Here is a 14,846-nt window from a genome sequence, read left to right as displayed (position 1 = left end):
GGCTCCAGGTGGGCGGGGCTTGGGGCATGGTTGAGGCAGTGACTGCTTTGTTGTGACATCACAAAGTTCCAGAAGTCCTGACGGCTGGTTTTAAGGCTCAGTTTCTGAATACAGGCTGTGTGCATTTCTCTGTGGACTGAGGCTTTGATACTTTCACAGTATTAATATAGAACCTAGACCTGCTTTATAATCAAAAAACACCTGGACATCAACCTTTATTCAACATGGGACCTTTAAACCCCAGAGAACCTGTGGAGACACCTGAAGCTGGCAGTTCACAGATGTTTCTCATCCAGTCTGTCCCTGCCCAAATCCAGGTGTGCAAAGCTTGCAGAGACTTACCCAAGAAGAGTCTGAATACTTCTGTAGATGAAAGATTTCAGTTTTTAAATCTTCAACACACTAAAAAGTACAGAAAGTGAAGGGGTCTGAATACTTCCTGAAGTTACTGTATCCTGTATTTGAATATATATTATCAGAGGTGGACCACGCTCACTACATCACTCCAGATTTTACTCTAACTCTTCTTCCCTCCTCAGGCCGGACGACTCTGGGTCATGGTTCCATGGACATCAGCATCCAGGGCCCCGGGGTGGCTGCCCAGCACTGCTACATAGAGAACAGGTTGGGGGTCATCACACTGCACCCCTGCGGGAATCTCTGCGCCATCGATGGGCTCCAGATCACACAGCCTGTCCGCCTGTCACAAGGTAGCATTTTCCCCATAATTCACTCTGCTGGTTTGGATGCTTTCTGTTGTTGTTAGCACTGATGTGCAGTGTGAATCAGAGCAGACAGACCCTCAGCAACATTTGACAACAATGTTGGTCCTGCTTCGTATGGATTTCCATTTCCTCCACTGTAGAACAAACATTACAGGAAACCAGTGACCACGCGCTGTAATTTCACCTGCAGGCCAACGTGCAGGATCCCAGTTAAACCACAGATCAATCCATTAGCTCCCTACTTGGTCAATGAAAATGCAGCATAGGAGCCAGCAGGTCTGTTCGATAAAATGCACAGTCTGTGCTTTTTAATAGCCATCGACTGAAGAACAGCCTGAGGTTCCTGTGTTAATGAGTTAACAGAGTGAGCTTCGCTGTGCTCAGGCTTGCAGATATTTAAGAAACTGGGGGGGTGGTGAATTGATTTTCAGTCTGATGCAGCCTGGGTGCATCTTAGATTGGACGCTGTGGAGAGTTTTGCTAAAATGATCCTCTGGGATTGTTGTTATAAAGGTGAAGGCTTGTTTACATGTAGGCAGGGAAGCAAAGGTTAACTGGACACCAAGACAGACTCATCCCTCTGCCAATAACACAAAAGAAAGATGCTGGATAACAAATCTGAAAGGACTATGATGTATGATTAAAGAGAGAAATCAAAAAATTTAGCAAATTAACAAATGCATCACTGTAAAAATAAAGCAGGAAATAAAATCCAACACTGATTACATCAGATGTTGGTTTTCAGACCTGCAGTGATAAAACCTGGATGGTTCATGAGCTGAAGACAAGAGTGAGACTGGACTTGATGCTTTCACAGTAAACGGCCTCATTTTTAATTCTCATCATCAGTGGTGGAAGTATTTCTATTTTAAGTTACTTTAAACTTATATTCCAAATATTGTGCATTGTAGATCAACATTAAGCAGGATTAAACACATATTAAACATTGCTGCAGATTAACCGAGCCAACAGTACAATAGATGTAGAAATCAGCTCCACTTCGACAACATGGAGATACCGCCTGCATGTCAGTGGCTCTGTGGCGCAATGGACAGCGCATTGGACTTCTAGATCTAGCTCAACATAGATGAAGTGATTCAAAGGTTGTGGGTTCGAGTCCCACCAGAGTCGAGCTTTAAAAGTTGATGAGCATAAAAACTGTCTCTTTGAACCCTGATGTACCACTGGTGTGTGTGTATGAATGGGTGAATGTAACTTGTAGTGTAAAGTACTTTCAAAGCTTGTTAAGACTTAATCAGTGGTATATTAACATAGGTCATTAATTCAAAATCATGAGTGTTTTTACTTTTGATACTTTTACAGCATTTTTCTGATAATACTTTAGATTTTCAATACAGAACTTTAACTTGTAATTGAATATTTTTACATTGTGTTGTTGATACTAAAAACATCTCAGTGCTTCTTCTACCTCTGCCTATTGTGACATTTTACTCTGCAGTCTCGTAAATGAGAACTGGAGACCTGGTTCCAACGTTACTAAGGAGTTCATTAAATAATTCAAGCTGTCAGATGCTCAGACACCTTTCAACAAGTCCCCAGTTTAACCAGATTAATTATGTACAGCAATTCAAACCTGAGCCAGTATAATTAGTGTAAAATCTAGTACATAATCAGTGTGGTAACTTAAATATTCACCTTTGTTTTCAGTTCACATAGACTCCACATCCCTGTATCTTCACATTTAAATAAGTAAAATTTTAATAACTGACTGATAGTTGGAAAAAAATGAACCAAGACTTTTGATTCAAATCTGAATTCCATCACAATTTAAACCATATAAATTTCCTCCATTAAACAATGATTTATTCCCAAACCAGTGCAGGAGTGAGTGGATATTTCATAATGTACCAGCATTAAAAAAAAAATGTATGTGAGTTTATGAATCAGCTGAATCACTGCGTTCAGTCCTTTGTAATTGAAACTGTCATCACAGGTGTATTTTTGCTTTATAATCCTGCTGATAAAACTGTTTCAGTTTAGTCATAGAAATTCATAGTTCACATCAGAGCCTCAGACGGAGAGACACGACTCATCATTACTCACAGGAAGTGAGCCTCCCTCTCTGCTGGTGTGTAATCGCACACTGTAGCGTTATGCTAATAGCACAAAGAGCACACACTACATGGACTAATATCATTCCTGTCTAAATGCTCTCTGCACACAGAGTCCAGTGTCCTGCATGACTCTGTGGAGTGTGTATGTGCAGGGGAGCACGTGTGTTGTCTGTCAGTGTGTCCCTCTGTCTTTTGGTATTTCAACCTGGACTGTGGTGAGGTAACATGAGAGGGGACACAGGGCTATTTATACTGCCCCTTCTGCCCCCAGACGGGTCTGACTTTAGCCCCAGAGGGGGTTTCAGGTTGAAGCATCGGTGTGAGGGTAAAGCAGAGTTCACTGTCAGGCTCCTCATGTACACGGGGAAGAGCTGAGGTGGTCATGAAAGGAGCCGTTTGAGTTGTTTACACTTGGCTTCCTTTAGTGATAATGGAGACTGATACAGATGAAAGAGGAAGTAGGTCAGACTTAATTGGTCACTTACCACTCCCATGAGTTGTGTACATTATGAGTACTACATTAAATGACACGTTGTCCTGCAGGGTGCAGAGGATGCATCACAGTGAGGCATGACTGTGTCACAGGTGATCTAATGCTGTCTGCTCTCTGTGTTTTTACACCTCACAAATACAGAGTTCAGACTCTTTAAATGGCTTTGACCCGTCAGCGTTACAATTTATAGAAAATCAAGCAGCAACAAGTTGGTATTGTTACAAAATGAAAATGTGCTCAACACGCGTTTAGTGGTAATCCTCTTGGATTTACAGTATAAATCAGAAGAGCCGGCGGAGGGAAATCCCAGCAATGAAAGGGCATGTAAAAACTAAGCCCGTTTGTTCAGAGCGGGATGAGCTGATGTTTTAAAGGGATAACGGCCGGTCGCCTTGACTCAGCCTGTTAGGAAACATTGGAGGGGAAGAGTGGGCTCGGACCAAAACCTCAGCATAAATTGTGAAAGAAGAGGACAAGTCAGTTTAATGTGGAGCAACAACTGATGACATGATTGGAAAATACCATTAAATATTGATATTCCCCTAATGTTATGGAAGTTCAATATTAAATGGAGCATCACTTTAAGAGACACCGGGTTTTTTTTAAATAATATACATTTTATATACTGTGACCCAGTCTTTGGTTATGTACTTTACCTCTTCTTTACTTATCTCCATTTAATGCTCCTTTATTTAACTACATTTATCTGACAACTGTGCTGATCCAGATTTTGCATATAAAAAATGTAACATCTTATAAAATGTGATGCATTATTATAGCAGGAGAAATATGTTGTTTACACATAAACACATGCATATCAATAGCCCATGATATAAAAACACTCACAGGAGCCATTTTCCCTGCATTATAACAGTAAAATTGTAAATGCAGCAGTATTTATTTTACACAGTTTACAGTTCTGTCACTATCACTACTTTTATTTTAGTTGTAGAATTGCCATTTTTGCTTTACAGTGTAATAAAAAAAACAAATTAAAATCTCTGACTTGATATGAAGTCAGTGGGGCAGACACATAAACCGATGCCACAAACCATCATAACATTTATTACAGAGGCTGATGTGCTTTCAAGGGAACTCTCCTACTCAACGCTCCCTTTAATGTGTATTTTTATGGCTTTCAAATAAATGTTTGGTCACATTTAAGGCTTCACCTTTGTTCTTATGTACAGCTATAAAGTGTTTGTGTGTGTGTGTGTGTGAGAGAGAGAGAGAGTGAGAGGGACACACTTTGGCAAACTCTCTCACTCTGGCTCCCTGTCAGATTAAAATCAGCTTTATCAGTAAAACTGATTCTGATTCTGATTCTGATTCTGATTCTGATTCTGATTGACATGGCTGATTAAACTGAGTGAATGTTGCCAAAACAAAACAAAACAAAACAAAACAAAACTCAGTTCACACCAACAGGCTGACTGATTAATAAATCAATAAATGTTATTGATCAGTTCCTCAGTTCGTTCCTGTGGTCTCTCTCTCTCTCTCTCTCCCTCTCTGACTCGGGATCTCCACCTTCTTTCCTCCTGCTGCTCCTCCTCCCTGGTCTCTCCCGGTCCTGCTCCCTCTCCCCGCTCTGACAGCGCTGTCTCTGCGGGCGGAGGGGTGACTGTGAGCCAGCTGTTTCTCACACAAGCCCCGGCTGTGTGTGAGATCCCGTCTTCGCTGTGTGGAGGAGACAATGGACAGAGGAGCGCTCCCGCACCGGTTTGAATGAACTGGGATAAACCAACGCATCAGTGTTTTAACAAGTGGGAGAGAAAGGCAGCTCCCTTTGTTGAACACTCAGATATCTGCAGAATATATTAGTCTGCGGGGTTTGGACATTATCATAACAAGAGCGCGTCGGGACAAAACCCCGTAAACGCTCCTGTTGTTCCTCAATAATTCGCAGAAACGGGGAAAACACGTGGCTTTATTTAAAGAAGCAGAGGCGATGAAAACAGCGCGGGGGGAGAGGAGTTTCATTCATTGGAGTTAAAGTAAGTTTTGTTTCTGCTGTGGAGAAGTTGAAAGGTTTTCGGTGGTTTAAAGTCGGTGTTTGTTGGACCTGCAGTTAGTCCAGTCAGTGTTAGGCTGAATGAAAGCTACGGACTTGGAGGGGGGACAAGTGCTTCTTCTAGCTAGCATAATGTGGACACTACTTGCTGTTTCGTTTCCCTTTTGAGTTCTTTCCAGACACCAAACTCCGTTCAAAATTCTCAAAAATTTAACATTACAGTTCGATTTTGGTAAACTACATATAAAATAGAATATTAATTGAGGCTTTTTATGAATGAATATGAGTCTCTGTTCAAATCGGCATACAGCCACCAAACATAACTTATGCTAGCTTTTAAAAATTTTAATATTATTAAGTTCTTTCACAACTTGGTAGTTACGGTAGCTAGCTGTGTTAGCAGATTACCAACGTTTCGATTCTGTTTACATTAAGAACTCCTTTGGATTATGTTTGGCGCCGAATTTTTTAAAATTATCCCTTTAACGCGAATCTGTTGTTAAGTCAAACTTGAACGCAAACTGATTTTGCCAAAGTGTAAGAAAAGTTTAAACTGCGGGATTTTTTGAACGGAGTTTGGTCTGTCTTTCCACACGCAACATGAACACCTGCTGTAACTTTGCTGTCCCCTGCCACTCAGTCCTAACTCCCCCCTTCCTCCACATGAGTTCTGTTTATAGACTACAAACATATACAAGTCTGCCAGATCTGCAGACACCCTCTCCCCCTCCAGTCTGGCATAACCAGACCCCAGTGTGTCTGTCTACTGTTACACTGCTGCCCCTTGTTGCCAGTGTGACCTAATCAGGGCTGGTACCTGGAATAGAATAGAGCTTTCCTTTCATGCATTCTGCTTAATCAGAGGCCTCTGGGTCCATGACTTCTGGTTATATTAGACAGTTCAAACTCATTGACTTCTTGCTGATCCATTGTGAACATGCACACTGCTTTAAAAGTGTGGTCATTCTGTCTCCACTGCTGCACCTTCTCAGCATCTGTCATCTCTGACACATTGAGTTGACCCCTTTGTAAGCAGAGGATGTGAGTAGTCAGAGTGAAACCCCCTCTTCAAACACTCATCCGGCTGATGTGGGCTCCCAGCGGGCCCGGGGGACACAGGTCAGACGTGTGTGAAGGACGATGGGGGCATCACAGCGCAAAGAGAGAGGAAAGAGTTTGGTAGCAGCTGGTGTGCATACGCTGGGTCCGTGTGTGTGTCCCTGCATGTTGTTGTTTACACAATCTTTGACCGTACATCCTCTGACTACACCGAGGTCAAGGCGACGTGTCCGTATGAGACGGTGGTTAAATACTACAAATATACCCGAGCCTTGAGTCGACCAGGGTTGTGCTCACACTGGAGGTCTGTGTAATGAGTTCCACACTGTCCTCCATGTCTGTTTTTTCTAAATGCTTAATTTGTATTCATGAAAGGAACCTAGAACAAGCAAGTGTGGAGGATCAGTAACAAAAGACATCACATTTTCTCTTGTATCTACTCAGCGTGTGCGTGTCTCAACATATTCTGATTAGAGTACATCCTCAGGTTTTACTGAAACAATGCCCCACCCCAGAAATACCAACATACTGTAGCTGGCTGCTTTTCTTTTAACATGGTGTCTTATACTCTGACAGAGCTAAATTCCAGGCAGTTTTTAATGTTAAACAAAAGCTTTCCAGAGAGAGCTGAAGTCATGAAGTCAAATCCAGGCTGGACTCTGCTCCACCAGCTTCTGTGACTCAATACAATCTGTCATTCATCATTTCTTTCACTGGGCTCTCTGAAGAAATGAAGCGTTTTCCTGGGGTCTAAGAGAAATTTGCATCCACTACAGTAGTTCAGAATCACAAATTGAAACCTTCAGGATTTTAACACTTTTTAACTACTTACTGTGTCCATTCAATTCAAAACTCTCTACTTAAGTTATTTTTTTCTCCATTTTCAATCTATTATCTATAGCTGGAGACGGTTAGTGAAAGGGTGCTTGTTGAAGGCTCGTAAAAACAGGAATATTATCTAGATATATGAAACAAGGCCACTCAACATACTGTTGAGAAAGGCTCTTTTCAGGTTGGATTTTTATTTATTTGCGTAGTTATGAATGTTAATGGGATTTTGAATGAAATTTCTTTACTTCTAGAGCAGATCCCAGATTTTCAGTCTCAGTTCTCTGATGTCAAGATGCTGCTGAGATCTGCACTGATCCGAATCAGATTCTCTTCTTCCAACATGTGTAAAATCAATGTTGGCCAACAAGTCGCTTGTCTTTTACCCTCGGACACAACCCAAGCAGCAGGCCTAGTGCATCGTTGTTGTCATGGCAACAAAAATAAACGCAGTTAAGGTTGTGGAACAGTCATGGGTTGGTTTGGTTTAGGCACAAAACTACTTGGTTAGGTTTAGGAAAATACTTTCTTAAGGTTAGAGGATTGTTGTCATGGTAACAATAATAAACACGGTTAAAGTTGTGGAGCGGTCACAGATAAAAGAAACAACAGTGACTCAGTTATGGGAAATGAACAGTGGTCCTGTGTTTACAGGAGGTCAGTCTCGTATCAGTTGGATTGTATTGGATCAGTGCATCGCTAATTAAAATCTTAAATGTCGAATGTTTGCTTCTAGATCTGATTTTGTTTCTCAAAGTCAATATGTTGTCGCTCTGAAAATGATATCTCGCATAAATCGTTGCTGCTCGGTTTGCTACAGCATCTTGGAGTGTGAATGGATGTAGACAAAACACAATCTGTGCACAGTATGAATACAAACAGTGCAAATTAAGAGAGAGTGGGAGGAAAGTGACACACCTTAATGCACAGATGTATTCAGCAACAAGAATGGCAAAAAAAAAAAAAAAACCCTACAAATTAGGCCGCTGTGAGCAACAGCCCACTTCTAAATCAGCGCACATAGTTTGGTTTGATACTGATTGATCCTCAGGCCTGCAGCCATCTGCCTCTGGGAGCATGTTGAACAGCAGGAGGATTGGCTTTAGTAGTTTTAACAAAAGGAGAAGTAAGAAGGGAGGGGGAGCGGGTGGGCAGGCAACATCTGTTCGGACAAGCAGTAACCAGCCTCCGACCGTTACTGTGATGAGCGTCCACCAGAGACAGCAGCTGACAGCCTGCTGGATGCTGCATCTGGATGCTGTGAGCAGCGGTGGATGTGAATGTGACCAAACGTTTTAAAGGGCCAGTCCACTCATTTTACACACAGAGTTCAGTTTACTACTCAGACTGGGACAGAAGTGTAATGTCTTCTGTGGCTCTGGAGGGAGCTTAATGAACAGTACTGAGTAGTTGCATCATTTGCAGGCTAGAGCAATGTTAGGATTTCTGTCTTCAGTAGTACCACTTAAATGTTTAATGAGTCTGTAATTTGATTTTCAAAGAGTTGATGTTGATGTTTTCTGTTAAGGGTGCAGAAAACTTCAAAGCCTTTTAATTCGTCACATGCTTTTAAATACCAGTCACATTCTTTTTGTGTTAATTTCATGCATCTTTGGGACTTCGCAGTTCAATTAACACTTATTTGAAACAGTCACATCAGACGCTACACTCTGGGATTGTGAGTATGAGCTTAGTTGAAAAAAACACTAAACTTTATCAGTTCTGATGTGGTAAATGTTACTCAGGACCTCAGGGTTTGGTTTTACCAACTAAATATTCAACTATCAGGAATGAGGTGTTGTTGTCAAACCACAGCAACAAGATGAATAAGTTTTGTGTCATATGTAGTTTTTTGTTCATAGTTTGTAAAAGGCCACAGAAGAACACAACCTACTTACTGGGTTGTATGTGACATAAACGCATGTGTTTGAAGCAGCTGCCCAGGGCCGACCACTATCTCGGCTCGTAGGTCGTCTCTTAAAGCTGATTATTACGACCTGTAGTTAAAATTTATTGTATATAGTGATTTTGACAGGAGCAAAGGAGGAAGTCGGGTGACCTAGTATAAACAGCGACAGAGTCTGTGTCGGGAGGAGGTGGAGGTGGAGGGATGAGTCTAAGCAACAGTGGGTCTTCAAAAAGCCTTGACATCAAAGACTTTTAACCTTAAAGACGTACTTAATTTAACCCAAACCATGATCATTTCCTAAACTTAATTAAGTTATTGTAACCATGACAACAAAGTTCAGGTACGCTATCAGAGGGTTAGGGACAAACGACCAACGTGGTCGTTCAGGCTGGAGGACGGGTTGAGACATCTTCCAGTCTCACTGGCGTCAGACTGGTTCGAACATGTCACCACTTCTTCCAAATCATTTCTTCCAACCCTTTATTTGTTCAGATGGTTTTTCCCAACATGATGGGAATGCAGGGTTAGACCTTCCCTCCTCCTCCTCCTCCTCTTCCTCCTCCTCTCCCCAGTGTACTCCTTTCAAACCAGTCCCATGTCTTCCTCTGGTATGTGCATCTGTGTTGAAAGGCAGTGAAAGGCAGTCATTGATTAACTGGTGGGTTTGACTCTCTGGCCTTTGCTGAGGCTGTAAACCATCAGTTTTCCATAGCAACTGTCGGCCATAGTTGTGGGCATCCCTTTGTCTGCGCCTCCTCACCCCGGTTTAGAGGCAACGCCTTTGTTTGTTACACACAACAACAAAATTGCAAAATGACCAACGTTTTTCCTCAAAGTTAACTCAGTGAATAAAAAGTTGCTGTTACTACTTGGCAGTGAGAGTGAAGTGAAGTTGAGGGTTTATGATGATTTTCTGCTATTTGAATTACAGTCAGCACTTAGGAGGAGAGACTTCCTCTGCTGCTGACATGTGGAGTCCTCTCATCATGGTGGAAAAGTTTAAAGTACCAAATTATAGCCTCTAAGCTGTTGTAGAAGAGCAGACTATGAGCTGTAAATATCTTTAGATATATAGCATAAGCTCTTTGTAGATTTATTACTGTGTCAGTTTACTGACTTTATGATTCTCCAACACTTGTGCTGCTGTTATATTGTGTTTAGGTCACAGATGAACATCTGTCACAAACATAGATAAAGAATAATCTCTCCAGGAGAGGGATCTCCTGGAGAGATTATCAGTCATGTCACCAAATGATGATGACTTAAATCTTACTCTGACCAATCAGTAGTCACTAACATATTTGTCCAGCCAATAAAATTTTGAGTGATGCAGAGGTTGCTAGCAGTAGCGGTTGTTAGCTAAATTTAGTCATGTTGATTGATCAGTAGTTCTGGTTTAGGACTTTACTCTACAGTGTAACTGCTTCAGTCCCATCCATCCTTGTTGCCATTTTTTTTTTTGTGGTCGTGAATTATGTTTTCTGCTGTTTTTCTGGCCGTGTTATGGGAGATGATGTCCCCATTATTAATCCCACTAACAAAGCTCTGATTGGCTCAGTTGTTTTCCAAACAGCTGTCACTAAACACAGTATTAGGCCTGTTTTAATAACTGAACAAAACCAAGATGTGGTCTGGAACCAGGCTTCCTAAACTTTCCACTCTTAAAGAGATGACGAATAGTGAGTCCCTGCGCTACTTTCTCCAAAACCTGATTCAGATGGTATCTCTTTGCTGGTTGGAGCCCTCACAGTGTAGTTGGTCTTCCCTGGAAAAGCTCACAGTTATAATCTGATAGCTGGCCCTAACCATCATACTTGAACAGAAAATGAGAATCTACATATAGAAACTTCATAAAAGGAAATACTTATATAGTATTCTGCATGTTTATTTCCATTCTGGATGTTCTCTTTGCTCCTCTGTCTGGCGCTCCGGTGGATGACAGTGATCCCGTGAACATGCTTGCATGAGTTGAAAATATGTTTTCACAGCGTCTGACAGACGGCACGGTGCAGAGGGAATAACGTGACTGCAGTCATGAGCTGGACTGGAAGCCACGGCCATGATGTGCTACTCCACAGAGCCAAGCCAGCGTTACTAACATGTATTTATAGAACTGCGTTTCTGATAAGTGTAACCCTTTAACTAAACTCCTCTGACTCTACATGAACTCATTCTGCGAGAATGTGAAGCGTTCTTGCTCTGACCACCTCTGGTTCCTCTGATCTAATCTTCTGGGAAATGTACTTGAGGCCCGGCCGACGCACTGGAAAGATTTAACGTGGTTATACCACAAAATGATGGAATATTTGGTGCACAGACACATTTCAGACAAACAGTCCAGGGCTGCCAACCGTTTCTCTTCTTAATGCCACAATACCCTTGAGGCATGATGTGGCATTAATGCTGATTGGCCTGAATGGTCCCAAATGAAAACTCACCAGGGTTTAAAATTATTATTCTTGACAGGTCTGATATTAAGTTGGTAATTTTAGTAGATGTTCCCTTTTTATGATTTATCTGCTTTTCAACATACATGATTGTTGTCATGATTGTCTGAGGATTAGCAAAATGTTTTCTATGTAGTTTAAAGGTCCCATATTGTATAAAAGTAGATGTCCATGTCTTTTCTGATTATAAAGCAGGTCTAGGTTCTATATTAATACTGTGAAAGTATCAAAGCCTCAGTCCACAGAGAATTGCACACAGCCTGTATTCAGAAACTGAGCCTTAAAACCAGCCGTCAGGACTTCTGGATGTTGTGATGTCACAAGAAAGCATTCAGTGCTCTTAGCCATGCCACAAGCCCCGCCCAGCTGGACTCACCATCCAACTTTTCAGGATTTGATTTTTTCAAAGTCTTTACCTGAAATCTTGGACAATATTTTGTCTGTAATTTTGGCACGGCGGACAGTTTTAAATACTACAATGAGTCCTTGCTGCAGTAAAAACAGTTCCACAGCTTTTATGTTTTTCTTGGAAATCCTCTTTAGAAATCCCATAAATCAATTAATTGATTGGTCAGTTGACAGATACTTAACCCCAACAGATTGATAATCAATTAAGTGATGAAGTAGCTTCTTCCAGCTTCTAGAATGCAAGGATTTGTTGGTTTTCGGTCTCATATTGTTGGAGAGCTGCAAATAATGATCATTTTCGTTTTTGATCAAGCAGCTGATTATATTCTTGATCAACTGAGTTATCGTTTGATCTATAAAATGTAAGAAAATAGTTAAAAAAGCTCACTATCACTATAATAATTGATTTTTAAAATAAATCCTTGACAGATTAATCAATAATGAAATTAATAGTTACTTGTAGCCCTATTAGGGGCTTACATTGCCTCTGTAAATGGGTGAATTTAATGAAAACAAAGCAAATTTAAACATCCACCTTACACATCTTACATGTGTATACTGTTCAAAAAATAGGTATTTCTCTTAGGGTGCACTTTTCTATTTGATGCAACAGAAAGCCTTTGTGTTTATTATTTTGCAGACTAACAAGAACTATATATAGATGGCCACCTTGATTTTGCATTGCAGTATGTGCTCTATAATCCACTTAAGTGTTCCTGTAGTTTTATTAGAAAATGGGGTTATAGTGTCCTTGTGAGAAGATAGTGCTGATATTTGTAATCTCTATACAGAAGCTTGGGTCGATATTTGATAACACTAAATATTTGCCATCGGGGCCCCTTGACTTTGGAATAACCTGCCCGAGGAGATGAAACTAGTAGAATCCGTAACTTTTTTTTAAACCCATTTTTATAAAATTGCTTCTGTGTGTTGTCATCTTTTTATTGTCTTTTTATTGTCTTTTTATTCCTTATTTATATTGAAGTATATTGTATGTCTTCCCTCCTGAACTTTACCTTATTTCTGTTCTGCTTTTGCTTGGCCTTTCTGTTTTTATTTTGCCTTTTGAGCCTAATATCAAAGTTAAATATGAGTCAATATGAGTCAAATATCAAAGCACTTTGTAAATTCAGTTTTTAAAGGTGTTATATAAATAAAGTTCCTGCTATATGCAATATTTTTTATAAGGATTTAATTTTTTTAACAAATATGAGTAATACAATAATATAATTATGTATTACACAAAAAAGCAAAACACAAAATACAACAATATAATTATACTGTGATAATATAATTATTGTATATCACGATATTTGGGCTGGACTACGGCTCACATATCGCACTTTGATAGCATAACATAATTGATGAATACCCATTATTTCTTTGATACAGCACTTTAAACTATTCCAGGTTAGTGTTCAGTTGTTTCTTGGTTAAAGTGGAGCCACTCTGGAGCGTAGCACCGGGCTAAAGATGCTGTTCTTGCAGTATTACTCAGAGTGCACTCTCTGTGATGAAGGCTGTGATTAGACCAAGTTCCTGTTGTGTTGAGGAAGAAATTGCTCTCTCACACAGGTCAGGGAATCAATCTAACTGATTAAACTCTCTCGCTCTCTCTCTCTCTCTCTCTCTCTCTCTCATACACACACCTCCACTCATCCACCTCTCTGTGAATCCAATCCCTCTTACCAACATTACCATGTCCTTTCCTATATGACTTCATGCATTGTAATTATGAAAATGGCAACGTGTCATATTTCCCTGTTGAAAAAATGTTTGAAACACAGCCGTTGATTAAACAGATCTCAGTTTCTACCGCAGCTCATTTCGCTGAGGTCGGCCCTTTAGAAAACTAATCCTGAGATGTTTGTGAACCACTGGGTCTTGGAAGAATCCTGACAAGCTTATCCTGGGTCAGAGGGTTCTTGTGCAGTAGGGGGAAAAGATACTGGTATGTTTTAAATAGCTGAAGCCAACACGACCATGCCAGATGTGGAGCTGATATTTTATTATCATAAAAATATTGTTACATATAACAATATTTGAAACTGCTTAAGAGACAGGCCACTAATCCTCTCAGTAGCTAAAGAGGTAGCTATAGCCTGGGCCTTTTCTTTTCTCGGATAAATAATAATATAATGGCACTTCTCAAGTTATTGTGGTCTTTTCTGATATAATTTGAAATAGCCACAACGGGCAGCAAAGGATATTCGTCTTAATTTATTCATTCATTTTAATAAGAAGAATATAGTATCACATCATCCACATATAATGAAATACTGTCTTCCGAAGTTTCTTCCTGACCCAATAGCAGCTGGTAGAGATTCATTGGCCATCACAAATAAGACCGGGGATGGGGCCTGTCTTGTCCAGTAGAGATTGTTTGAGTTTGAGTGTGTTTGTGTGGAGAGAGCAGTCAACAGTGTAAACCATGTCGGCGAGAAAAATGGTTTAAACTGACACAATAAATCTGTCATGGTTTCACTGATTGGGATTTGTATTAATGCCACCTGGTCCTGAATGTGGGAAACATGAGATTGAAAACAGATTTCCTTCTTTTCAAACAGTAAAAATAATGGGATTTTGATGTAAAACTAATTACATTTATTTAAAAATAGCTGTACTCATAATACCATGGAAAAGAAGCTAATAAAGTGACAAGGAATGTTTTATTTCATTGGGACTTAAAAACAGTTTAATGCAGTCAAGATGTGAGCTGTTGTGTAAGAGCTGGACGTTTTATGAGACTGTCAATACAGAGCAAGATATGAGATAAACATGCTGAATGTAGTAGACGTCTTGTGAATCCATTGTTTATGTGTCGTAGCCTCTCCACTCCTGAGAATGTGTCCTATGAAATATATTAGACTCTAACACATGCAGTCATC

General features: G+C 40.4%; 1 protein-coding gene and 1 non-coding gene across 17 annotated transcripts in view; both read left to right on the top strand.

Moving 5' to 3' along the window:
- The window catches only part of phldb1b (pleckstrin homology-like domain, family B, member 1b), a 119,407-nt gene that overhangs the window by 35,440 nt on the left and 69,121 nt on the right, over nt 1-14,846 (top strand). For 15 of the 16 annotated variants that reach the window (XM_071471623.1, XM_071471626.1, XM_071471621.1 and 12 more), the window contains exon 4: nt 540-710. In XM_071471623.1, coding sequence (XP_071327724.1) covers nt 540-710 — 171 coding nt within the window. Of the gene's footprint in view, nt 1-539; nt 711-4,753; nt 5,291-14,846 lie in introns of those variants that run through there. The other variant, XM_071471634.1, reaches the window with a different exon arrangement.
- trnar-ucu (transfer RNA arginine (anticodon UCU)) lies at nt 1,759-1,856 on the top strand. The gene is made up of 2 exons: nt 1,759-1,795; nt 1,821-1,856. It is a non-coding gene; the product is annotated as a tRNA-Arg (tRNA).

The sequence above is a fragment of the Trachinotus anak genome, unplaced genomic scaffold (genome assembly GCF_046630095.1).
Source record: "Trachinotus anak isolate AG129_WGS33_773 ecotype Australia unplaced genomic scaffold, CSIRO_AGI_Tana_v1 ptg000034l, whole genome shotgun sequence".
Taxonomy (NCBI): domain Eukaryota; kingdom Metazoa; phylum Chordata; class Actinopteri; order Carangiformes; family Carangidae; genus Trachinotus; species Trachinotus anak.
This window is presented reverse-complemented; position numbering and strand designations above follow the sequence as displayed.